Here is a 25,862-nt window from a genome sequence, read left to right as displayed (position 1 = left end):
AACATTTTCATCATGCATTTTTTCCTAAAAGATATTCAGATTAAAATTATTATATAAAAAAAGAAATTATATATATTAAAGATAAATGTTAAATGAATCAATTGAGATATTATGAATTATGTATTAAAATAAAAAAAATCATTTTTAAAATTATTTTTAACATCAATATATTATAACAATAAAAAAATAAAAATTATTTGAAATAAAAAAATTATTAAATAAAAAAAACATGGTATCAATATTTTTTCTCAAACAACCTTTTAGTTTGTAAAAACTTTTTTTAAAAAATAATGTTTATAAGAAAAACTATATTAAAATGCTGGTGTTTAGTAGGAAAAAAAAAGTGCATGAAATCAATCAGGAAAGATTCGTATTGAACTTTGTTAAAATTAAAATGGAAAATGTTGAGTGCTATAAGAATGATGAACATTTCTTTTACTTAATGTTGCTGAAGAGTTAGTAATATAACCTCTTACGTGGTAAATGCACAAATATTGAGATTACTGAGATATATTGTTTTCATTAAGTTATGGAATTCTTTAAAACAACTAGCTTTGCAGTTTTTTGCACGGCATGGGTCCGTGAAGTCCTCTATAAAAGCCTGAACCTCCTCGCTGCCATTTGCAACAATTAATATTGTAATAGTTGATATTTATTAAGATGGGGCTGTTCCTTCAGGTGTTGACGGTGTTAGTGATAACGGTTTCCCTGCAAGGATGGGTGGCTCTTGGCTGCTTGGAGGAAGAGAGGATCGCTCTGTTGCACCTCAAAGATTCTCTTAACTATCCCAATGGCACCTCCCTTCCCTCCTGGATGAAAGCTGACGTCCACTGTTGTTCTTGGGAAGGTATTGTCTGCAACAGCAGTACAGGTCGAGTCATCGAACTCTTACTTGGGAGCGTAAGGAACCAGGAGCTGGGAGATTGGTACTTCAATGCCTCCTTGTTTCTTCCTTTCCAACAACTCAACGTTCTCGACTTGTGGAATAATAGCATAGCCGGTTGGGTTGAGAACAAAGGTTTGCTCTCTTAAGTATTACAAAATATTTATATTAGTTTTATTTTTTTAGAATTAATCAAATAAAGTGTTGTTTAATTAGTATCATTTTGGAAGAAAATAGAAAGCATATTTAGTAAAAAGGAGTTGTTTAATTCCTTACATTATTAATATAATCATACCACCACAACATATTATAATCATGACATCATCACTGTAACAATTATTCCTCTTACTTTCACTGCCATCATTACTGCTCTTTCTTTCACTTTCACCGCCTCAACCTCTTTACATAAAGTCACCGTACCAATTACATGCCTCTTGATCAATAATAATTAAGTTACTCCAATGATATCTTTTTTATGTTCTTTACATGAAGTATTAATTAATTTATTCTTTATTTGTTTATATAGGTGGTCATGAGTTACATAAATTGAGCAATTTGAAGTACCTTGACTTGGGATATAATCGTTTCCATAACAATATTCTATCATTTGTGGAGGGACTTCCGTCTCTTAAATCACTATATTTAGAATATAATAGACTGGAAGGGTTAACAGACTTGAAAGGTTAGTTTTTTTATATATTATTTTTTTTTATAAATATTAAATTTAATTAACACGATTATATGTTACATTTAATTTCAAAAAACACAATTAATGAGTATTGTATTCATTTATTTTTTATATATAAATATCAAGAATCTTTGAGCAGCTTGGAGTACTTGGATCTAAGCGGCAACAATATTAACAAATTGGTAGCCTCAAGAGGTAATTAGTAACACATTCACATTACCTACATGGCTGGTAGCATCATGAAGATGATATTAATTATTCTTGTTTATTCCCTAACTAACTTGCAGGTCCAAGCAACTTGAGAACTCTACGGCTGGATAATATCACAACTTATGGAAGTAGCTTCCAGTTACTACAACCATTAGGAGCATTCCCAAACCTCACAACACTTTATTTGGAATCCAATGATTTTAGAGGAAGAATATTAGGTGACGGTAAGTACTTATAGTACATATATAGTGATGTTTATATATTTGGGTTTAATTGAAAAATTTAATTTGCTACTTTTGAACAAACAGAGTTGCAAAATTTGAGCTCCTTGAAAAGTTTGTATATGGAAGGTTGTTCTCTAGATGAACACTCCCTTCAAAGCTTTGGAGCACTGACTTCTCTAGAACAACTGTCATTGCAAAATCTCAATGGCACTGTACCTTTTATAGGTAAATCAACAAATTTCAACTCCACTATTACTTTTCATTGACTATTCAAATTAGGAAATTAACTCAATTGGAATCATTATAATTTCTTTTTATTTTAAAAAAATATGGCATTTTCTAAACAAGGGAAAGCAAAACAAAATATGAAAAAAATAATAGTGTAATATATCATATTAGTGGTTTGATGAAATTATAATATTTTTAACTTGAGTATTCTTCGTTTATTAGGATCATTCCCAAACCTCACGACACTTCACCTGGAAGGCAATGATTTTAGAGGAAGAATATTAGGTGAGAGTAAGTAATTATATATAGTGATGTTCATATATTTGGGTTTAATTGAAAAATACAATTTGCTACTTTTGAATAAACAGAGTTGCAAAATTTAAGCTCCTTGGAAGAGTTGTATCTGGACGGTTGTTCTCTAGATGAACACTCTCTTCAAAGCCTTGGAGCACTGCCTTCTCTAAAAATTCTATCATTACAAGAACTTCATGTCACTTTTCCTTCTAAAGGTAAATTAACAAATTTCAACTCCACTATTACTTATCATTGATCATTTTATTTCTTTCTATCCCTGCTACAATTAGGTGTCTTTATAGATTTCATCTTTTATGTTTTAGCAACCTACTAAACAAGTCTTAGAGACAATTAAATCTCAAATTTAGAAATTAACTCAATTGAAATCTTTATTATTTTAAAATTCTACAATCCATTTAATATAAATAATATTTCAATTTAATTTTGCCCCCCCTCTCTCTCAACACTATTTCAATGTAATGTAAATAAAATGATACCATAAAAAACAATAATTTCTTTAATGAAAAGGTAACTTCATATATAGAGAGTGCTATTTTTAGGAGGAGAATAAATTAACAATGGTGTATTTCTATTTTTGGGTCAGATGTATAAAAAAACCTTCTATTAAATGGACAATACAATTTCTACACTTAACTGATGTTTTTCATTTTTTTTGACCTCTCATCTGCGACAGAGCATTGATTACTCTTGCTCTTTCATTGCCTTTATAATTAATTCCTTCTACGCGATTATAATTTCTTGTTTAATTGATTATAGCAGGCTTTAGTAATCTCAAGAACTTGGAATACTTAGATTTGAGTTCCAATACTCTTGATAATAACATCTTACAATCCATCGGAACAATGACCTCTCTCAAAACTTTGGATTTGGTGGGCTGCAAACTAGATGGCCAAATACCTAGAGCTCAAGGTAAGGTTGATGACTCTTATTCTCTCTCTAGGTTATGTATTTTCTATTAGACACTCAAAGTTTTAATTTTCTCTATATTATAATGTAACCAGGCCTATGTGACTTAAATCATCTCCAAGAGCTGAATATGCATGACAATGATCTTAATGGTTTCTTGCCTCCGTGTCTGGCGAATCTAACTTCCCTTCAACGACTAGATCTCTCTTCCAACAACTTGAAGATTCCTATGTCATTGAGCCCATTATACAACCTTTCAAAACTCAAGTCTTTTGATGGGTCGGGTAATGAAATATTCGCAGAAGAAGATGATCATAATCTGAGCCCAAAGGTCCAGTTAGAGTCCCTCTCTTTAAGAGGTCGTGGACAAGATGCGGGTGCATTACCCAAGTTCTTTTACCATCAGTTTAGCCTGCAATATTTGAACCTTGCAAACATCCAAATAAAGGGAGAGTTTTCAAATTGGTTGATTGAGAACAACACATACCTACGAGTGCTTTATTTAGAAAACTGTTCTCTTTCGGGTCCATTCTTGTTGCCAAAGAATTCTCATGTGAATTTGTCATCCCTAAGTATATCCATGAATCATTTCCAAGGCCAAATACCTTCAGAAATCGGAGCTCGTTTGCCAGGGTTAGCGGTTTTACTTATGTCTGACAATGGTTTCAGTGGAAGCATTCCTTTTTCGTTGGGTAACATTACCTGGATGCAAATATTAGACCTGTCCAACAACAATTTGCAAGGTCAAATCTCTGAATGGATAGGGAATATGTCTTCTCTTGAATTCTTGGACTTATCAGGGAACAATTTCTCCGGTCATTTACCACCTAGATTCGGCACTTCTTCAAGTTTGAAATCTGTTTATTTGTCTAGAAATAAGTTGCAAGGACCGATCACAATGGCATTTTATAACCCCGCTAAGATAGTGGCATTGGATCTTTCCCATAATAATTTAACTAGTACAATTCCAGAATGGATTGGCAGGCTATCTAACTTGAGATTTCTACTCTTGAGTTATAACAATCTTGAAGGTGAAATCCCAATTCAATTATCCAGGTTGGACCAATTAACCTTGATTGATCTTTCTCATAATCACCTTTCTGGTAGCATCCTCTCTTGGATGATATCTACTAATCCTTTCACATATTTATACAATTCTTATGATTCACAACAATCCTTCGAGTTTACAACAAAGAATGTATCCCTTTCTTATAGAGGCATCAATATGTGGTACTTCATAGGAATTGATTTCTCATGCAACAATTTCACCGGGAAGATTCCTCCTGAAATTGGAAACCTCAGTATGATCAAGGCATTGAACCTTTCGCACAACAGTTTGACCGGACCAATTCCACCAACATTTTCAAACTTAAAGGAAATAGAGAGCTTGGATCTTTCCTTCAACAAACTGGATGGAGAAATCCCACCTCGACTTACTGAACTATTTTCTATAGAAGTTTTTAGTGTGGCTCACAATAATTTGTCCGGTAAGACTCCTGCGAGAGTTGCACAATTTGCCACGTTTGAGGCGAGCTGCTATAAAGACAACTATTTTCTTTGTGGAGAACCGCTACCCAAAATATGTGGTGCGGCTATGCCACCATCACCAACACCAACTTCAACGAACAATGAAGATAATGGTGGCTTCATGGATATGGAGGTTTTCTATGTGACCTTTTGGGTTGCATACATCATGGTGCTGCTGGTGATAGGTGCAATTTTGCATATAAATCCATATTGGCGACGAGCATGGTTTCACTTTGTTGAGGTGAGCATCAACAATTGCTATTATTTTCTAGTGGACAACCTTCCTATTTTATCAAAGTTTGGGTTTTCATAGCCTTGATGGTACCAAGACTTGGTGCATCGTTGTGTATTCTAGTTTTAAGATTTAAACAAGTTTAAAGGCATGCTCAAGCGATGCTGTATTAATTTATACAGTTCCATTCGGTTTTGTGGGTTTTTATCTAGCGAGGGCTTTTCAATTCCATGAGTTTTTACTTCCCTTGTATATTACATTATTACTTGATATTTACGGATGGTCAATTCAAATTTACAACATGAATATCCAAAAATATTTAATATTAAAGGGAATACATTACAACACAAATATCAATTCAAATTTATTCAAAAAATATGTTCCAAAAGTGATGTACAGAATACTAGAAAACCTTGTATTTGATATGATTAGCTTTCACCTGAAGGTAAAAAAAAAAAAAAATTAAACTCCCTCTAAAAAAAAACTAGAAAATGAGAATTACAAGAATAACAGACCCAATTAGACTGACAAATGACAAATATCTGGTGAAAGAATATATGAAAATAAAGTTAAGTCTCTTGTTAGAATCTTTAATTACCTCCACTTCCACTCGCTTAAAACACTGACAAATGAAAATGCATTTCTTCTCTTCTTAGCATGTCCTTTAGCTTTATCATATTTCCAGCTGCAATTGCCACAGCAAGAAGAAAGTTCAGAAAGCAAACAAGGGAGCATTAAAAAACTAAACTGGCCTTATTTGTTTCATGAAAACCACTTTCCTATAAACAACTTTCCTATATTTGATACACTACGAGAAACCACTTTCCAAGAAAGTGGTTTCAAACATGGAAAACACAGCCCTTTTTCCAGTTTTCTTGGTACAAGATTAATAAAGGAAAATATAATGAAGTCTTTCACTATATTTTCCTTTATTAATCTTGTACAAGGCTGCATGTTGAGAGAACAAATTAACCTGGAGCTTTGATTCAAGAACACTTGGGACTTCACTAGGAATGCTATTAATTTTTCACTTCTCCACAATCATTGCTAAGGATTGTAATGAAGTCTCCCTAATGCTATATAACTCAATTCTTAAGATTTAACAAGGATCATAACAAGTACAATATGGAGTACACTGCATTTAAATGTATATAACTCAATTCTTAAGATTGTCAACAAAATATCATGTTATTGGAACCGATGAAAATGCTAGCTTTGGATGGGTCTAATTAAGGGCTCATCCATATTGTATTATAATTACATTTAACGTTTAATATATATTAGATAAACTTAAAAAATAATAATTAAAACAAAAATAAAATAATTCACCTTTAACAAATTTATTTTTTATAGAAACTAGTTTCCAAGCGGAAACTACAATGAAGGCCTAAAAACATTTTACACTGCATTTACATCAACTATTGAAATTACAAGGTCCCACTAGGGAAAGACAAATAGATATGGAGTCGCGTTATGAGGCACTTTCTGCACAAGTTCTAATCGTAGATTGGGTTTTGTCAGATTCCAAGTGAAGTCTGTTCAGAAACTAAACAACATTATGGCTTAGAGTACTATTGAAAATGATGATTTATGGCATCCCTTAAAAACTTAAAAGGTGTCAAGTGCATTTTATTTCAATCCACCAATATTCCCTCCTTAAGTTCTGAAAGAAAAAAAAAAAAAGTTTTAGCATTCTTTCCGCAATGAACTTGCATTATTTTACAGCAAATGCATGTACCAATCCAACAACCATTTTCATTCTACAGAAACATACTCATGCGAGGGTAAACTATACATTTCTATCAGCAAGATAGAGATCCTTGCTCAAGCTCTTAAGAACACAACTTATCATTCAACATTTTGGCTGTAGTCATCAACCAGAAGATACAATCCCTCCGAATGCACTGCTCAATGGCTGAAGGAGGCCACCGAGTTTTCAACTTTTCCACCTCTATATGCAACCGATATTTGGAATGTAACCTTCTCTCTTCATCTCCTCATTCAGAAATTGGTATATATTTCTCCGAATGATGATGTAAGCTGCCACCAGCATGAAATTCATGAGCAAGCTCCAAAATGTTACTTTTCAATGTTTTTATCGTTCCTTCTCAAGGAAAACTACTTCAAAGGAAAAGATTGATTGGTCCAACAGCTTCTGATTTGTCCACTCCTTCACTTCCAGCTAAATCCAGTACGATGCAGGCAGCCTTCTGGAATAGATTCAGAAACAACTCCAGCTTTTCCACAGACATGAATGTCGGATTTATATTCATAATGTGGAAAAACAAGCAGGAAAACTTGAATGAATGTCGAGATTTTAGGCTCAACCAAACCAGGATCTGCTGCAAGGTTTGGTTGCAACCTTGCAGCAGATTCGAGCAGTTTCGTGAAGTATTGCTGGCTCAATGGAATTAGGCCCCCTTGATGAGAATTTGGCCATTGCTGGATTTGAATTCACTCCCAAATCTGTATTTCCAGGACTAATTGATGCTGGAGGTTTTCTGTTTCAATAAGCATAAAGAGCACGCATAAGATTTTTTAGAAAGGGAGCAAGTGAAAGGGATGGAGGAGTCCTTACTTGGCGGAGATGATGACGGCAATGGCAGCCTCGCCATCAGTGAGATCGATGTGGGCGGCAGGGAGCACTTGAGGATAGGTTAAAAGTTCATTCCCATGTTCTCTAACATTTTCAAATATCATCCCAACAGAACCAGCAAGCTCAGCCTCATGGTCCTAACCTGACACCGTGCCGCCAAGCCCTCAAAGGCATAGTATGATTTTCCCGGCAACCTTCTTGCGATTTCATGCAAATAACTAATGAGACAAACCTAGTGATTTCACACCATGTAGATATTCTACATTCCTGAATTCTGATATTCGTAGATTCGAGCAGTTCCGTTCCCAACACCAAAAACATTTTCTCCAGGAACAAAGCTACAACCAGCGGTCGATAGATGGTATGCAACCAAAAAATACCCTTCCATCTCGATGGCACAGGGCCCATTCCTTCATCATCAGAAATGTCACCATCTTTTCCTTGAGTTAAAAACTAAGCACCATCATCCAAATATGATATAAAAATAAATCTAATTGTATAGTTATAAGATCTGATCTGATTTCTTTTAATTTGTTAAAAACAAAAGCTTGAAATGATGTTGTATTCAATAAAAAAACCTTGTTTTTCATTAACTCAGCTTGGGTTGGTCCCGGGCTTGTATGTTATTAGGTTGACCTTCACGTCAGACTGAGTCTTATAACTAGGTCTTAAAGGATCTCCTCTAGTTTGTATTAGCTAGTTAACCAATGCTCTGTCGCAGATGAGATATTTGTTTTCCAATAAAAAAAATATAAAAGCTTTTCTGATGTGGTTTTTTACATAATTTTTTTAAGTATAAATTAAAAAGTCTATACATGCATCTATTTAAATAAAAAAATCATTAATAATAAATAAAGATGAAATTCAAAAAATCAAAAGAGATATGTAAATGAAGATATTTACCCTGATAGCATGAGACTTTGACCTGATTGTGTTTAATAAAATAAAAAGAAAAAAAAATATTATGTAAGGGTGCACATATTAAACATATCATTAAAAAATAAATATATTTTTATTTTTAAAAATAAATTTCATTTATATAAAACATAAAATATTTTTTATAAATGAATTGGAATAATATCTTCAAAAATTAAATGCATACAAAATAATTAAAAAATAACCATTATTTAAAAAATGCTAAATAAAAAAAATAAAAAATCAAAGAGAATATGTATTAATTTAAATATAAATCAAAACATTATTTTAAAAAAATGCATATTAAAAAAGGCATCAATTAAAAAAATCAAAATTAGAATAAAAAAAGCTAGACGTTGCTAGGTCTCACAAGCTCATTTTTCAATCAATTGTTTTGACACAAACATCTTAAAAACACTCAAACATCCTAGACATCTAGATAAACTTAATTATAGCCTAAAAAATCCAAAAGACTGTTCAAAAATTTGAAATTAACTCAAAACAAAATTTCAAGCTCAAATATTTTTTGTAGGTAATTTGAAGGTGAAAAAAACACCTAAGTGGAGCTCTTCTCACCAAATAAAACCCGCTGACATCATGATGGACTGTTTTGATGGTCGAAATCGATATCAATAATAATTTTTTCTCTACCGCTAGAATGCAATGACTCTTTTTTCTCTCTCGAACCTAGAACTAAAAAAATAAAAAAATATAATGTTATGGAAAAAAAGTGATATTTTTTTTCTAAATCATTGAAAATTAAAGGGAATTAATTTTTATAATTTGGAAAGTATGATAACTAAGTTAACCATTTTACCGAGAAGTTTTAAAACATCACCCAACTCATCTGCGTGTTTCATTAATTTGGTTCTATGTCTTTTAGTCTTTTTTATTTCTTAATAATTTTAGTTAAATTAAACTTCAATTAAGCCTCTAAAAGGCAAAATAAAAAAGAAAAAGAAGAAGAAAAGGGACGGAAAAAAATAAAACTCATGGGCACAGAAAATCTTTTGTGCCCATGAGTGTGTGCAGGTGAACAATACTCCCCCCACTCCTTTTAGGATGTTGTTAATTCATGGTATGGGAAAATTAACAAGAGAAGTAATGGAGTGAAAAAAATTGAATTGAATCAGAGGGAAGATTATAGATGAAAGCACAGTTGCGTGTACTGAAATTGTCATCTACAAAGAACATCTACGCATGCTTCACCACAAGAGGACTCTTGACACGGTGGCCGTTGCTATCTGACCACGTAAGGTGCCCAAAGGTGTAGTCTTTCGGCATTCCATTCACTACAGGCTTGAAAGTAACCTTGAAAATCTTCTCTTCACCGGCTTTCTTGAATTCCAAGCTTGAAGGTTCAACAACCACTGAAACCTTAGGTGGTGCCTTGACTTTGACGGTGTATGTGCCCGGAGCCCCTACGTTCTTCACTCGGCGAGTGACAGTTACCGGGCCATTAAGATCGGGTACTGTGATTGAAGGATAGTTGAACTCAGCCAAGCTAGCATTCTCAGGACATTTATACGGCACACCTGAGAATTCTATTATGAAGGTACTGTTATAGCCATGGGCACATAAGAAGTTAAGGTAATCAATCACGTTGGTGTCATAAACTAGGCCAGGATCTGCTGCAAGATTTGGATTCACATGTCCTGCACCGTATGCAAATGGTGTCGCAGGTTGGCCATCAGCATCGAGTATTCTCTTCTTGGAGTTAGATTTTGTTTTTGCTGCGCAGATAAAAAAACACGAATTCGGTCCAATTAGCAGGGCTATAACAACACGCTGCAGACTTTTGCCAGTTTAAATTGATCAAAAGCATGCACCTGTTGTCATGATTGCAGATTTAATAGCAGCTGGACTCCAATCTGGATGGATAGCTTTAAGGAGGCCGACAATGCCGGAAACATGAGGGCATGACATTGAAGTGCCGGACATGGTGATGTAAGGTGTCCGACGCTTGTCAAAAGGTAGTTCAGACGGCCCTATAGCTTCAGTGTAAGCAGCGATTACATCAACCCCAGGTGCAGTGACATCCGGCTGCAAGAGAGAATTGGAAAATAACGGATAGTTCATATCGAGAGCGATGAATGACAAGAGATCGTACAATTGAACCAACCTTAAGTATTGCTGGCTCAATTAAACTCGGTCCCCTTGATGAGAATGCAGCCATCACAGGATTCGGGACGACTCCTATATCTGTGTTTACTGGACTAATTGATGCTGTAGGATTTCTATTTCAATGTGCATAAAGAACACGTGTAAGTCTCCTGACAAGTTCCCTTCCATCTTGATGGCACAGGGCCCATTCCCTCGTCATTAAAGCTCTTGGATTCTGGCCATACACCTATAGTGATAGTACGCAGCCAAAAAATGTAAGAGGGTATTGCAATTGGCAAAGAACCAATATGAACATTGTTAAGATTTTTCCCTTGGAGCTTCATGGACAGAACCTTACCGGTATCAAGATTTGCAATGATTACACCTTCACCAAAGTTTGCCTTCTTCTGAAGCGAATTGAGGGTAGGTGCTCCATTTGCTTCAAATCCAATAAATTCTATGTACAATCATCAAGGTCGAATCCATGGAAAATGTCCATACCTTCTTGAGACTAAAATTTTTGGCAAGAGTTCTGGGTCATTTGTAACTCACTCCCGTTCTATGGGTCTGTTACACATCATGCGTTGCCAAGTTTTGGAGAATTTTCAAATCCAATTTCATTTCATTACTGTTATAATTTTATTTTATGATATAAATGAATCTGATAAGTAGAAGAACAACCCGTTCTATGGGTTATGCTTATTTAGAAATCACTAGTGATGTTGATGTGATTTCTTTATTTTATCTAGAAACCACTTGCTCAGATTTTGGTAAATTCTTAGTTTGCTCCTTCAAATTTCTCAATTTCGTCTTGAAATTTTAGTTTGTAACAATCGCCATCTAAAACAACCCGTTCTATGGGTTAACTCTACATCATTATTTTATAAACGAATTGAATATATAATAAATACCGAGTGAAAGAGTAAATTTAGTTGTCTAACGTACTAAAGTTTAAATAGGTGACTTTCGAATCACCAAGCAGTGAATCACACGTACGGGAATATTGAAAGAATAATTAAAGTGATTTTGCTAACATTGTAAGAAAAAATTGAAATCACGCCTTTTGTGGAAAACTTGACCCCAAGTCAAAGTCTTTTGTGGAAAAACATGAATAAAAAGTTAACGTTGGTCAGCTCACTTTCCATGAAGATGATTGATACAGAGCCCTCCCTACTATCTTTATGGAAATCACGTCTAGAAAATCATGCCTTAATTTTAATATTTTAATATAGTTCTCAATTATCATAAGAAAAAAAGAAGAAGAAGAAGAATGCAACCACCGATTAATTAATGGAAATGTTTAAGATATATTGAAGCGATTGAGGTTTCAATTTCTTCACAAGAAACCAGTAAATAAAAATAATACACAAAAAAAAATTGAGGAATGTGAAGAAAAAACACACTCATTACTCTTGCAAGGCTATCAGCAAGAATATTAAGAACCAGCTGCCATTTCCTATCAATCAAAAAGTAAATTAGTGTGTTATTTATTGAAGTAATTAAAACCAGCTCCAATGCCTCTCTACTAATAAGTTTTTTTTTTTTTTAACTAAAATAAATGTGTTATTTATCAAAATTATCAATTTAACAAAAAAAAAAAACTAGATTAAAAAGGGAGCAATTTTTATCATGATTTGGTGCTCTTTTAATTAGGCAACATTTGATTATCGTGATATAAAATAAAAAAATAGTAAAGATAAAGAAAATATGTTTTTATATGTTTTTTATTTTAAAAATATACAATTCTAGAAACAATTTCTTTGTATTATATTTTTATTCAGATATGTTTTTAGTTTTTAAAAATAGAAATAGAGGAAGAACAACCATGCTGAGGATGTAAAAAGCAATTTCTTTATGTGTTAGAGAATAATATAACTCATATCTTAGGACCTTATCTAATAGCTTAAGCTATTAGGTTGAGATGGTTCTTTGACATGATATCAGAGCCTTGATGACCAAATGGTCAAGAGTTTGAATCTCACTATCCCTATTTATTTGATAAAAATTAAGCACAAGATAATATGGGTCTGTGCAAGTTTCAAGCCCAAATAGCTTTTACTTGAAGGGGTGTGTTAGAGAATAATATAAATCATATCCTATGATCTCACCTAATAACTTAAATTATTGGGTGAGATAGTTCTTTTATTGCTGTGGGAAATTACCTGCCTCTGAGGTGTTTGATTGAAACCACTACTGATGTTGACGTGATTCCTTTTATTTTATCTTGAAGCCACCTGTGAAACGACTTGGTCAGATTTTGGTAGATTCTTAGTTTTCTCCTTCAGATTTCTCAATTGCATCTTGAATTTTTAGTTGATGTGATTCCATTATTTTGTTAAATTTTTGAAAGGGTTATAATGCTAGTGATGTTGATGTGATTCCATTATTTTTATGTTTTTTCTTGGCTTCTAAAACGACTTGGTCAGATTTTGTTAAATTTTTAGTTTGCTCCTTGAGATTTCACAATTTCATCTTCAAAGTTTAGTTTGTAACAATCGCCTTCTATAATTTTCATGCTTCATCCATTTATATAAATAATAGTAACACAGAATATACATGAATCAATCTAAGTGTTGTTTTTAAAGTTTATATAAAATATTTCATTCTCATCCAAAAAATATTAAAAAGTAGGAAAGAAAAGCCAAATCAATAAAAATAAAAACAGAAAATATGATAAAATTTGAGATCATTTTTTTTTCTAGAAATCCTAAAATTCTATCCACTTAAATTCTCATTCATCAACAATAATGTATGTTCAAAGAAGTGATCAATGGTGTTGAAAAAATAAAAATAAAAATAATTATTATCATGTTTTTTTTTAAGGTAAAAAAACATTAATTTATTTTTTCATGAATTTAAAGAAAAAATATTTAATATAAACTCCCATCATTAAATTAAAAAAATATAAATTTTACACAGTTCTTCTGTATTATACGAGAGGTTGAAGAATAAAGCCCTGTCGAGTACACTGCCGTCCTGCTCTTTTTTTCCACGAGATGGGTCCGTTGGATGTTGCCATCATGCATTTTTTCCATAAGTTGGGTCCGAGATAACATTTCCATCATGCAGTTTCTTCCACGGCATGGGTCCTCAAATTCTAGAAATCCTAAAATTCCGTCCACTTAAATTTTCATCCATCAACACTAATGTATATTCAAAGAAGCGACCAGTGGTGTTAAGAAAAAAAAAAAAACTTATCATGCTTTTTTAAAAGTAAAAATTAACTAAAAATAAATTAAATCTTAGATATTTCAGGGTTTGGATAACATAAATAAAATATATAGAAAGAAGGAAAATAATTTTATGAATTATAGTATTAAAATATACAATTCTGATAATTATATCTCTTGATGCCTGAGAAATAAGGTATGTAAACCTACAGAGACAATTGAGTGAATCCATTTGATGAAAGTAATGAAGTGAAAAGTTGACCCAAGTCAAAGTCTTTTGTGGAAAAATATTGAATGAAAGGTTATTGCTAGCCAGTTATTTTGCCGTGTAAGATGGGTATGTGAGACTATTAATGCCATCTGCATTTTTTCCATGATATGATATGGGTCGGTGGAAATGTAATTAAATGCTTTATTATAATTGCTATGTAATATGAATTTTGATGGATTGAGAGATGGAAGATAGAAAGAGAAAGAAAGAATGACAAAGCCGAAAGAAGATATAATTATTAATATTAAATTCTAAATACATATTGCAAATATTTAAACATTTCATGTGGTATATTTCAAAATACATATTGAAAATATTAAATTCATAATAATTTTTTGATAAATAAATAAATTTTTTTATTTGATTGAAAAAAATCCTTCATGTTATTATCGCATGAAATTAATTATTATAAAATCATATATTGTATATGTGTCTGGATATCATGCTAGCCAGCTATGTTGGCATTTTTTTCTCCATTTTTAACAAGAGTTGGGCCCGTTAGACCATTGCCATCAACCATTTTTCCATTAATGGACCCTGTTTTTAAAATTTATATAAAATATTTCATTCTCATCCAAAACATATTAAAAAGTAAGAAAGGAAAGCCAAAGTAATAATAAAAAAAAAACAGGAAATATGACAAAATTTGAGAGAATTAATTCTTCTAGAAATCCTAAAATTCTATTCACTTAAATTATCATAAAATCAGGATGAAGAGACATTGCCGTCCTGTGCCATCCTGCTTTTTTTTTTTCCACGAGATGGGTCTGTTGGATGGTGTCATCATGCATTTTTTCATAAGTTGGGTCCGAGTGAACATTTTCATCATGCATTTTTTTCCTAAAAGATATTCAGATTAAAAATATTATAAAAAAAAACAAAGAAATTATATATATTAAAGATAAATGTTAAATGAATCAATTGAGATATTATGAATTATGTATTAAAATAAAAAAAATCATTTTTAAAATTATTTTTAACATCAATATATTATAACAATAAAAAAATAAAAAATATTTTAAATAAAAAAATTATTAAAAAAAAAAACATGGTATCAATTTTTTTTCTCAAACAACCTTTTAGTTTGTAAAAACTTTTTTTAAAAAATAATGTTTATAAGAAAACTATATTAAAAAGCTGGTGTTTAGTAGGAAAAAAAAAGTGCATGAAATCAATCAGGAAAGATTCGTATTGAACTTTGTTAAAATTAAAATGGAAAATGTTGAGTGCTATAAGAATGATGAACATTTCTTTTACTTAATGTTGCTGAAGAGTTAGTAATATAACCTCTTACGTGGTAAATGCACAAATATTGAGATTACTGAGATATATTGTTTTCATTAAGTTATGGAATTCTTTAAAACAACTAGCTTTGCAGTTTTTTGCACGGCATGGGTCCGTGAAGTCCTCTATAAAAGCCTGAACCTCCTCGCTGCCATTTGCAACAATTAATATTGTAATAGTTGATATTTATTAAGATGGGGCTGTTCCTTCAGGTGTTGACGGTGTTAGTGATAACGGTTTCCCTGCAAGGATGGGTGGCTCTTGGCTGCTTGGAGGAAGAGATGATCGCTCTGTTGCACCTCAAAGATTCTCTTAAGTATCCCAATGGCACCTCCCTTCCCTCTTGGAGAATAGCCCACCCCAACTGCTGTGAGTGGGATTGGGAAAGTATTGTCTGCAACAGCATTACAGGTCGAGTCACCGAACTCTATGTTGAGAGAGTAAGGAACCAGGAGCTGGGAGATTGGTACTTCAATGCCTCCTTGTTCCTTCCTTTCCAACAACTCTACTATCTCTCCTTGTGGAATAATAGAATAGCCGGTTGGGTTGAGAACAAAGGTTTGCTCTCTTAAGTATTACAAAATATTTATATTAGTTTTAATTTTTTAGAATTAATCAAATAAAGTGTTGTTTAATTAGTATCATTTTGGAAGAAAATAGAAAGCATATTTAGTAAAAAGGAGTTGTTTAATTCCTTACATTATTAATATAATCATACCACCACAACATATTATAATCATGACATCATCACTGTAACAATTATTCCTCTTACTTTCACTGCCATCATTACTGCTCTTTCTTTCACTTTCACCGCCTCAACCTCTTTACATAAAGTCACCGTACCAATTACATGCCTCTTGATCAATAATAATTAAGTTACTCCAATGATATCTTTTTTATGTTCTTTACATGAAGTATTAATTAATTTATTCTTTATTTGTTTATATAGGTGGTCATGAGTTACATAAATTGAGCAATTTGAAGTACCTTGACTTGGGATATAATCGTTTCCATAACAATATTCTATCATTTGTGGAGGGACTTCCGTCTCTTAAATCACTATATTTAGAATATAATAGACTGGAAGGGTTAACAGACTTGAAAGGTTAGTTTTTTTTATATATTATTTTTTTTATAAATATTAAATTTAATTAACACGATTATATGTTACATTTAATTTCAAAAAACACAATTAATGAGTATTGTATTCATTTATTTTTTATATATAAATATCAAGAATCTTTGAGCAGCTTGGAGTACTTGGATCTAAGCGGCAACAATATTAACAAATTGGTAGCCTCAAGAGGTAATTAGTAACACATTCACATTACCTACATGGCTGGTAGCATCATGAAGATGATATTAATTATTCTTGTTTATTCCCTAACTAACTTGCAGGTCCAAGCAACTTGAGAACTCTACGGCTGGATAATATCACAACTTATGGAAGTAGCTTCCAGTTACTACAACCATTAGGAGCATTCCCAAACCTCACAACACTTTATTTGGAATCCAATGATTTTAGAGGAAGAATATTAGGTGACGGTAAGTACTTATAGTACATATATAGTGATGTTTATATATTTGGGTTTAATTGAAAAATTTAATTTGCTACTTTTGAACAAACAGAGTTGCAAAATTTGAGCTCCTTGAAAAGTTTGTATATGGAAGGTTGTTCTCTAGATGAACACTCCCTTCAAAGCTTTGGAGCACTGACTTCTCTAGAACAACTGTCATTGCAAAATCTCAATGGCACTGTACCTTTTATAGGTAAATCAACAAATTTCAACTCCACTATTACTTTTCATTGACTATTCAAATTAGGAAATTAACTCAATTGGAATCATTATAATTTATTTTTATTTTTAAAAAATATGGCATTTTCTTAACAAGGGAAAGCAAAACAAAATATGAAAAAAATAATAGTGTAATATATCATATTAGTGGTTTGATGAAATTATAATATTTTTAACTTGAGTATTCTTCGTTTATTAGGATCATTCCCAAACCTCACGACACTTTACCTGGAAGGCAATGATTTTAGAGGAAGAATATTAGGTGAGAGTAAGTAATTATATATAGTGATGTTCATATATTTGGGTTTAATTGAAAAATACAATTTGCTACTTTTGAACAAACAGAGTTGCAAAATTTGAGCTCCTTGGAAGAGTTGTTTCTGGACGGTTGTTCTCTAGATGAACACTCTTTTCAAAGCCTTGGAGCACTGCATTCTCTAAAAAATCTGTCATTGCGAGCACTTGATGGCACTGTACCTTCTAAAGGTAAATTAACAAATTTCAACTCCACTATTACTTATCATTTATCATTTTATTTCTTTCTATACCTGCTATAATTAGGTGTCTTTATAGATTTCCTCTTTTATGTTTTAGCAACCTACTAAACAAGTCTTAGAGACAATTAAATCTCAAATTTAGAAATTAACTCAATTGAAATCTTTATTATTTTAAAATTCTACAATCCATTTAATATAAATAATATTTCAATTTAATTTTGCCCCCCCTCTCTCTCAACACTATTTCAATGTAATGTAAATAAAATGATACCATAAAAAACAATAATTTCTTTAATGAAAAGGTAACTTCATATATAGAGAGTGCTATTTTTAGGAGGAGAATAAATTAACAATGGTGTATTTCTATTTTTGGGTCAGATGTATAAAAAAACCTTCTATTAAATGGACAATACAATTTCTACACTTAACTGATGTTTTTCATTTTTTTAGCCATGATTAATAAGTAATAAATTATTTCTAATTTTAATTCCTTCTACGCTAATATAATTTATTGTTTAATTGATCATGACAGGCTTCCTTGATCTCAAGAACTTGGAATACTTGGATTTGAGTTCCAATACTCTCAATAATAGCATCTTCCAAACAATCAGAACAATGACCTCTCTTAAAACATTGATATTGGAGGATTGCAGTCTAAATCACCAAATACCTACAACCCAAGGTAAGGTTGATTACTCTTGCTCTTTCATTGCCTTTATAATTAATTCCTTCTACGCGATTATAATTTCTTGTTTAATTGACTGTAGCAGGCTTACTTAATCTCAAGAACTTGGAATACTTAGATTTGAGTTCCAATACTCTTGATAATAACATCTTACAATCCATCGGAACAATGACCTCTCTCAAAACTTTGGATTTGGTGGGCTGCAAACTAGATGGCCAAATACCTAGAGCTCAAGGTAAGGTTGATGACTCTTATTCTCTCTCTAGGTTATGTATTTTCTATTAGACACTCAAAGTTTTAATTTTCTCTATATTATAATGTAACCAGGCCTATGTGACTTAAATCATCTCCAAGAGCTGAATATGCATGACAATGATCTTAATGGTTTCTTGCCTCCGTGTCTGGCGAATCTGACTTCCCTTCAACAACTAGATCTCTCTTCCAACAACTTGAAGATTCCTATGTCATTGAGCCCATTATACAACCTTTCAAAACTCAAGTCTTTTGATGGGTCGGGTAATGAAATATTCGCAGAAGAAGATGATCATAATCTGAGCCCAAACTTCCAGTTAGAGTCCCTTTATTTGAGAGGTCGTGGACAAGATGCGGGAGCATTACCCAAGTTCTTCTACCATCAATTTAGCCTACAATATTTGGATCTTGCAAACATCCAAATAAAGGGAGAGTTTTCAAATTGGTTGATTGAGAACAACACATACCTACATCAACTTTATTTAGAAAACTGTTCTCTTTCGGGTCCATTCTTGTTGCCAAAGAATTCTCATGTGAATTTGTCATTCCTAAGTATATCTATGAATCATTTCCAAGGCCAAATACCTTCAGAAATCGGAGCTCGTTTGCCAGGGTTAACAGTTTTACTTATGTCTGACAATGGTTTCAGTGGAAGCATTCCTTTTTCGTTGGGTAACATTACCTCGATGCAAGTGTTAGACCTGTCCAACAACAATTTGCAAGGGCAGATCTCTGAAGGGATAGGGAATATGTCTTTTCTTGAATTCTTGGACTTATCAGGGAACAATTTCTCTGGTTGTTTACCACCTAGATTCGGCACTTCTTCAAATTTGAGATATGTTTATTTGTCTAGAAATAAGTTGCAAGGACCGATCACAATGGCATTTTATGACCCTACTGAGATAGTGGCATTGGATCTTTCCCATAATAATTTAACTAGTACAATTCCAGAATGGATTGACAAGCTATCTAACTTGAGATTTCTACTCTTGAGTTATAACAATCTTGAAGGTGAAGTCCCAATTCAATTATCCAGGTTGGACCAATTAACCTTGATTGATCTTTCTCATAATCACCTTTCTGGTAACATCCTCTCTTGGATGATATCTACTCATCCTTTCCCACCGTTATACAATTCTTATGATTCACAACAATCCTTCGAGTTTACAACAAAGAATGTATCCCTTTCTTATAGAGGCAACAATATATGGTACTTCATAGGAATTGATTTCTCATGCAACAATTTCACCGGAAAGATTCCTCCTGAAATTGGAAACCTTAGTATGATCAAGGCATTGAACCTTTCACACAACAGTTTGACCGGACCAATTCCACCAACATTTTCAAACTTAAAGGAAATAGAGAGCTTGGATCTTTCCTACAACAAACTGGATGGAGAAATCCCACCTCGACTTACTGAACTATTTTCTATAGAAGTTTTTAGTGTGGCTCACAATAATTTGTCCGGTAAGACTCCTGCGAGAGTTGCACAATTTGCCACGTTTGAGGCGAGCTGCTACAAAGACAACCCTTTTCTTTGTGGAGAACCGCTACCCAAAATATGTGGTGCGGCTATGCCACCATCACCATCCCCAACACCAACTTCAACGAACAATGAAGATAATGGTGGCTTCATGGATATGGAGGTTTTTTATGTGACCTTTTGGGTTGCATACATCATGGTGCTGCTGGTGATAGGTGCAGTTTTGCATATAAATCCATATTGGCGACGAGCATGGTTTCACTTTGTTGAGGTGAGCATCAACAATTGTTATTATTTTCTAGTGGACAACCTTCCCATTTTATCAAAGTTTAGGTTTTCATAGCCTTGATGGTACCAAGACTTGGTGCATCGTTGTGTATTCTAGTTTTAAGATTTAAACATGTTTAAAGGCATGCTCAAGCGATGTTGTAATAATTTATACAGTTCCATTCGGTTTTGTGGGTTTTTATATAGCGAGGGCTTTTCAATTCCATGAGTTTTTACTTCCCTTGTATATTACATTATTACTTGATAGTTACGGATGGTCAATTCAAATTTACAACACGAATATCCAAAAATATTTAATATTAAAGGGAATACATTACAATACAAATATCAATTCAAATTTATTCCAAAAATATGTTCCAAAAGTGATGTACAAAAAACTAGAAAACCTTGTATTTGATATGATTAGCTTTCACCTGAAGGTAAAAAGAAAAAAAAATTAAACTTCCTCTAAAAAAAACTAGAAAATGAGAATTACAAGAATAACAGATCCAATTAGACTGACAAATGACAAATATCTGGTGAAAGAATATATGAAAATAAAGTTAAGTCTCTTGTTAGAATCTTTAATTACCTCCACTTCCACTTGCTTAAAACACTGACAAATCAAAATGCATTTCTTCTCTTCTTAGCATGTCCTTTAGCTTTATCATATTTCCAGCTGCAATTGCCACAGCAAGAAGAAAGTTCAGAAAGCAAACAAGGGAGCATTAAAAAACTAAACTGGCCTTATTTGTTTCATGAAAACCACTTTCCTATAAACAATTTTTCTATATTTGATACACTACGAGAAACCACTTTCCAAGAAAGTGGTTTCAAACATGGAAAACACAGCCCTTTTTCCAGTTTTCTTGGTACAAGATTAATAAAGGAAAATATAATGAAGTCTTTCACTATATTTTCCTTTATTAATCTTGTACAAGGCTGCATGTTGAGAGAACAAATTAACCTGGAGCTTTGATTCAAGAACACTTGGGACTTCACTAGGAATGCTATTAATTTTTCACTTCTCCACAATCATTGCTAAGGATTGTAATGAAGTCTCCCTAATGCTATATAACTCAATTCTTAAGATTTAACAAGGATCATAACAAGTACAATATGGAGTACACTGCATTTAAATGTATATAACTCAATTCTTAAGATTGTCAACAAAATATCATGTTATTGGTAACGATGAAAATGCTAGCTTTGGATGGGTCTAATTAAGGGCTCATCAATATTGTATTATAATTACATTTAACGTTTAATATATATTAGATAAACTTAAAAAGTAATAATTAAAACAAAAATAAAATAATTCACCTTTAAAAAAAATTATTTTTTATAGAAACTAGTTTCCAAGCGGAAACTACAATGAAGGCCTAAAAACATTTTACACTGCATTTACATCAACTATTGAAATTACAAGGTCCCACTAGGGAAAGACAAATAGATATGGAGTCGCGTTATGAGGCACTTTCTGCACAAGTTCTAATCGTAGATTGGGTTTTGTCAGATTCCAAGTGAAGTCTGTTCAGAAACTAAACAACATTATGGCTTAGAGTACTATTGAAAATGATGATTTATGGCATCCCTTAAAAACTTAAAAGGTGTCAAGTGCATTTTATTTCAATCCACCAATATTCCCTCCTTAAGTTCTGAAAGAAAAAAAAAAAAAGTTTTAGCATTCTTTCCGCAATGAACTTGCATTATTTTACAGCAAATGCATGTACCAATCCAACAACCATTTTCATTCTACAGAAACATACTCATGCGAGGGTAAACTATACATTTCTATCAGCAAGATAGAGATCCTTGCTCAAGCTCTTAAGAACACAACTTATCATTCAACATTTTGGCTGTAGTCATCAACCAGAAGATACAATCCCTCCGAATGCACTGCTCAATGGCTGAAGGAGGCCACCGAGTTTTCAACTTTTCCACCTCTATATGCAACCGATATTTGGAATGTAACCTTATCTCTTCATCTCCTCATTCAGCAATTGGTATATGTTCTCCGAATGATGATGTAAGCTGCCACCAGCATGAAATTCATGAGCACGAGCTCCAACGTCAATCCAGCTACAGCCAGGGGTTTTAGAGACACCACACTTCCGCATCTTTGCAGAATCATCCCACCTTCTCATATTTGCATATATCTTAGATGAGATAATTGCATCTCTGGAAACAATTGAATGACCCTTTCACCAACATCTGCATTTCTACGCCTCTGACAGGCACCAAGCAATGACCCCAACACAATTTCATCTCGTTTTCCAGGCATCTTCTTGATCAAGTCCCAAGCTTTGTTCAGAAGTCCTGCACGTGCACAAAGATCAACCATGCAAGAATAATGCTCGACTTTTGGGACCAATCCCCACATATCCGGGTCAGTTTGTGTGCATCTTGACTAATTTCACGGGTTCTGAAATTAATAACCATATAAACTTTTAGTAGTTATCATATTAGTAACCATATGACTCGGACTTAAAACTATAAGGGGAGAAAACCTCTTGGTCTCAAGTTTCTATCACTGGACCATAACGAGTTTTTGATTATTCGGGTCATTGATTAATCTAATTTCTCAATTAGCATTATTCTTTTATTTTTATAAAATTTAGCTTAAATTATATTCTAATTCGACTTAATCAAAACTTTTTTAACTACAAGAAAAATATCAGATTTAGCTATTCAATTGTGATATTCTATATTAAATTCCCATTGAATTTGTATTCACAAATGCTCTGATTTAGTTTAGTTAATGCTGATCCACATCTTCAAGTTGAAAATGAAAGACTAGGTTTGATAATTAAGAAAATATGGTAAGAGATTCTTGAACTAATTAAGATTTAAACCTTAAACCAAGATGTTAAAAGAGGTTGAAGAATTCGACTAAATCTCCTTGCGTAAAATTTGGCAAATGGGAGACTTTGAGCTGTTGTCTGCTGATGAGATCAATGGCTGGAAAATGTTACTTTTCAATGTTTTTATCGTTCCTTCTCAAGGAAAACTACTTCAAAGGAAAAGATTGAATGGCCCAACAGCTTCTGATTTGTCCACTCTTTCACTTCCAGCTAAATCCAGTACGATGCAGGCAGCCTTCTGTAATAGATTCAGAAACAACTCCAGCTTTTCCACAGACATGAATGTCGGATTTATATTCATAATGTGGAAAAACAAGCAGGAAAACTTGAATGAATGTCGAGATTTTAGGCTCAACCAAACCAGGATCTGCTGCAAGGTTTGGTTGCAACCTTGCAGCAGATTCGAGCAGTTTCGTGAAGTATTGCTGGCTCAATGGAATTAGGCCTCCTTGATGAGAATTTGGCCATTGCTGGATTTGAATTCACTCCCAAATCTGTATTTCCAGGACTAATTGATGCCGGAGGTTTTCTGTTTCAATAAGCATAAAGAGCACGCATAAGATTTTTTAGAAAGGGAGCAAGTGAAAGGGATGGAGGAGTCCTTACTTGGCGGAGATGATGACGGCAATGGCAGCCTCACCATCAGTGAGATCGATGTGGGCGGCAGGGAGCACTTGAGGATAGGTTAAAAGTTCATTCCCATGTTCTCTAACATTTTCAAATATCATCCCAACAGCACCAGCAAGCTCAGCCTCATGGCCCGAACCTGACACCGTGCCGCCAAGCCCTCAAAGGCATAGTATGATTTTCCCGGTAACCTTCTTGCGATTTCATGCAAATAACTAATGAGACAAACCTAGTGATTTCACACCATGTAGATATTCTACATTCCTGAATTCTGATTTCGTAGATTCGAGCAGTTTCGTTCCCAACACCAAAAACATTTTCTCCAGGAACAAAGCTACAACCAGCGGTCGATAGATGGTATGCAACCAAAAAATACCCTTCCATCTCGATGGCACAGGGCCCATTCCTTCATCATCAGAAATGTCACCATCTTTTCCTTGAGTTAAAAACTAAGCACCATCATCCAAATATGATATAAAAATAAATCTAATTGTATAGTTATAAGATCTGATCTGATTTCTTTTAATTTGTTAAGGAAAAAAAATGCTTGAAATGATGTTGTATTCAATAAAAAACCTTGTTTTTCATTAACTCATCTTGGGTCGGTCCCGGGCTTGTATGTTATTAGGTTGACCTTCACGTCAGACTGAGTCTTATAACTAGGTCTTAAAGGATCTCCTCTAGTTTGTATTAGCTAGTTAACCAATGCTCTGTGGCAGAGTCTTATAACTAGGTCTTAAAGGATCTCACTAATTGATGCTGGAGGTTTTCTGTTTCAATAAGCATAAAGAGCACGCATAAGATTTTTTAGAAAGGGAGCAAGTGAAAGGGATGGAGGAGTCCTTACTTGGCGGAGATGATGAAGGCAATGGCAGCCTCGCCATCAGTGAGATCGATGTTATTAGGTTGACCTTCACGTCAGACTGAGTCTTATAACTAGGTCTTAAAGGATCTCCTCTAGTTTGTATTAGCTAGTTAACCAATGCTCTGTCGCAGATGAGATATTTGTTTTCCAATAAAAAAAATATAAAAGCTTTTCTGATGTGTTTTTTTACATAATTTTTTAAAGTATAAATTAAAAAGTCTATACATGCATCTATTTAAATAAAAAATCATTAATAATAAATAAAGATGAAATTCAAAAAAATCAAGAGAGATTTGTAGATGAAGATATTTACCCTAACAACATGAGACTTTGACCTGACTGTGTTTAATAAATAAAAGGAAAAAAATATTATGTAAGGTTATACATATTAAAAATATCATCAAAAAAATAAATATATTTTTATTTTTAAAAATAAATTTCATTTATATAAAACATAAAATATTTTTTATAAATGAATTGGAATAATATCTTCAAAAATTAAATGCATACAAAATAATTAAAAAATAACCATTATTTAAAAAATGCTAAATAAAAAAAATAAAAAATCAAAGAGAATATGTATTAATTTAAATATAAATCAAAAAATTATTTTAAAAAATGCATATTAAAAAAGGTATCAATTAAAAAAAATAAAAATTAGAATAAAAAAAGCTAGACATTGCTAGGCCTCACAAGCTCCTTTTTCAATCAATTGTTTTGACACAAAACACCTAAAAACACCCAAACATCCTAGACATCTAGATAAACTCATTTATGGCTTTAAAAACCCAAAAGACTGTTCAAAAATTTTGAAATAAACGCAAAACAAAAATTCCAAGCTCAAATATTTTTTGTAGGTAATTTGAAGGTGAAAAAAAAAACACTTAAATGGAGCTCTCCTCACTAAATAAAACCCGCTGACACTACAATTAACTGTTTTTATGGTCGAAATCGATATCAATAATGATTTTCTT

General features: G+C 32.8%; 6 protein-coding genes and 1 long non-coding RNA gene across 7 annotated transcripts; 5 read left to right on the top strand and 2 right to left on the bottom strand.

Annotated features, from left to right (window-relative positions):
- The first annotated feature begins 660 nt into the window (after window positions 1–660).
- LOC140955348 (cuscuta receptor 1-like) lies at window positions 661–1,032 on the top strand. The gene has a single exon (XM_073407844.1). The coding sequence runs from the start codon at window positions 661–663 to the stop codon at window positions 1,030–1,032; it is 372 nt and encodes a 123-aa protein (XP_073263945.1).
- Window positions 1,033–1,652: 620 nt separating this feature from the next.
- On the top strand, window positions 1,653–3,022 carry LOC118037720 (uncharacterized). Its single transcript, XR_004685658.2, has 5 exons — window positions 1,653–1,766; window positions 1,859–2,005; window positions 2,090–2,230; window positions 2,456–2,518; window positions 2,602–3,022. It is a non-coding gene; the product is annotated as an uncharacterized lncRNA (long non-coding RNA).
- A 300-nt stretch (window positions 3,023–3,322) lies between these two features.
- LOC118037707 (cuscuta receptor 1-like) lies at window positions 3,323–5,294 on the top strand. Its single transcript, XM_035043782.2, has 2 exons — window positions 3,323–3,457; window positions 3,550–5,294. The coding sequence occupies exons 1-2, from the start codon at window positions 3,391–3,393 to the stop codon at window positions 5,292–5,294; spliced, it is 1,812 nt and encodes a 603-aa protein (XP_034899673.1). The 5' UTR covers window positions 3,323–3,390.
- Window positions 5,295–9,749: 4,455 nt separating this feature from the next.
- On the bottom strand, window positions 9,750–11,046 carry LOC118037706 (subtilisin-like protease SBT5.4). The gene is made up of 3 exons (XM_073412020.1): window positions 10,847–11,046; window positions 10,554–10,767; window positions 9,750–10,457 (listed from the first exon to the last, which is right to left on the bottom strand). The coding sequence occupies exons 1-3, from the start codon at window positions 10,898–10,900 to the stop codon at window positions 9,919–9,921; spliced, it is 807 nt and encodes a 268-aa protein (XP_073268121.1). The 5' UTR covers window positions 10,901–11,046; the 3' UTR covers window positions 9,750–9,918.
- Window positions 11,047–15,746: 4,700 nt separating this feature from the next.
- On the top strand, window positions 15,747–16,124 carry LOC140955345 (cuscuta receptor 1-like). Its single transcript, XM_073407828.1, has one exon. The coding sequence runs from the start codon at window positions 15,747–15,749 to the stop codon at window positions 16,122–16,124; it is 378 nt and encodes a 125-aa protein (XP_073263929.1).
- A 521-nt stretch (window positions 16,125–16,645) lies between these two features.
- LOC118037704 (uncharacterized) lies at window positions 16,646–20,739 on the top strand. The gene is made up of 8 exons (XM_035043779.2): window positions 16,646–16,858; window positions 16,951–17,097; window positions 17,182–17,322; window positions 17,548–17,610; window positions 17,694–17,834; window positions 18,378–18,527; window positions 18,616–18,765; window positions 18,858–20,739. Exons 1-8 carry the CDS (start codon window positions 16,717–16,719, stop codon window positions 20,606–20,608), a joined length of 2,685 nt encoding a protein of 894 aa, XP_034899670.2. The 5' UTR covers window positions 16,646–16,716; the 3' UTR covers window positions 20,609–20,739.
- Window positions 20,740–22,508: 1,769 nt separating this feature from the next.
- LOC140955342 (pentatricopeptide repeat-containing protein At2g34400-like) lies at window positions 22,509–22,915 on the bottom strand. Its single transcript, XM_073407826.1, has 2 exons — window positions 22,710–22,915; window positions 22,509–22,671 (listed from the first exon to the last, which is right to left on the bottom strand). Exons 1-2 carry the CDS (start codon window positions 22,913–22,915, stop codon window positions 22,509–22,511), a joined length of 369 nt encoding a protein of 122 aa, XP_073263927.1.
- Between the last annotated feature and the right edge of the window lie 2,947 nt (window positions 22,916–25,862).

This window comes from Populus alba, chromosome 1 (genome assembly GCF_005239225.2).
Source record: "Populus alba chromosome 1, ASM523922v2, whole genome shotgun sequence".
NCBI lineage: Eukaryota > Viridiplantae > Streptophyta > Magnoliopsida > Malpighiales > Salicaceae > Populus > Populus alba.
Note: the sequence above shows the minus strand (reverse complement) of the source record. Positions and strands in the feature narration are given on the sequence as shown.

What these genes read in the sequence shown, in the direction of transcription:
- LOC140955348 (XM_073407844.1), top strand. Translation starts at nt 661, where the DNA reads ATGGGGCTGTTCCTTCAGGTGTTGACGGTGTTAGTGATAACGGTTTCC.
- LOC118037707 (XM_035043782.2), top strand. Translation starts at nt 3,391, where the DNA reads ATGACCTCTCTCAAAACTTTGGATTTGGTGGGCTGCAAACTAGATGGC. An exon ending in CCAAATACCTAGAGCTCAAG is followed by an intron (nt 3,458 to 3,549) that starts GTAAGGTTGATG and finishes TAATGTAACCAG; the next exon opens with GCCTATGTGACTTAAATCAT.
- LOC118037706 (XM_073412020.1), bottom strand. Translation starts at nt 10,900, where the DNA reads ATGGCTGCATTCTCATCAAGGGGACCGAGTTTAATTGAGCCAGCAATA. An exon ending in TTGAGCCAGCAATACTTAAG is followed by an intron (nt 10,768 to 10,846) that starts GTTGGTTCAATT and finishes TCTCTCTTGCAG; the next exon opens with CCGGATGTCACTGCACCTGG. An exon ending in ATCTGCAATCATGACAACAG is followed by an intron (nt 10,458 to 10,553) that starts GTGCATGCTTTT and finishes TTATCTGCGCAG; the next exon opens with CAAAAACAAAATCTAACTCC.
- LOC140955345 (XM_073407828.1), top strand. Translation starts at nt 15,747, where the DNA reads ATGGGGCTGTTCCTTCAGGTGTTGACGGTGTTAGTGATAACGGTTTCC.
- LOC118037704 (XM_035043779.2), top strand. Translation starts at nt 16,717, where the DNA reads ATGTTACATTTAATTTCAAAAAACACAATTAATGAGTATTGTATTCAT. An exon ending in CAAATTGGTAGCCTCAAGAG is followed by an intron (nt 16,859 to 16,950) that starts GTAATTAGTAAC and finishes ACTAACTTGCAG; the next exon opens with GTCCAAGCAACTTGAGAACT. An exon ending in TGGCACTGTACCTTCTAAAG is followed by an intron (nt 17,835 to 18,377) that starts GTAAATTAACAA and finishes TGATCATGACAG; the next exon opens with GCTTCCTTGATCTCAAGAAC.
- LOC140955342 (XM_073407826.1), bottom strand. Translation starts at nt 22,915, where the DNA reads ATGTGGGGATTGGTCCCAAAAGTCGAGCATTATTCTTGCATGGTTGAT. An exon ending in ATTCAATTGTTTCCAGAGAT is followed by an intron (nt 22,672 to 22,709) that starts GCAATTATCTCA and finishes AAATATGAGAAG; the next exon opens with GTGGGATGATTCTGCAAAGA.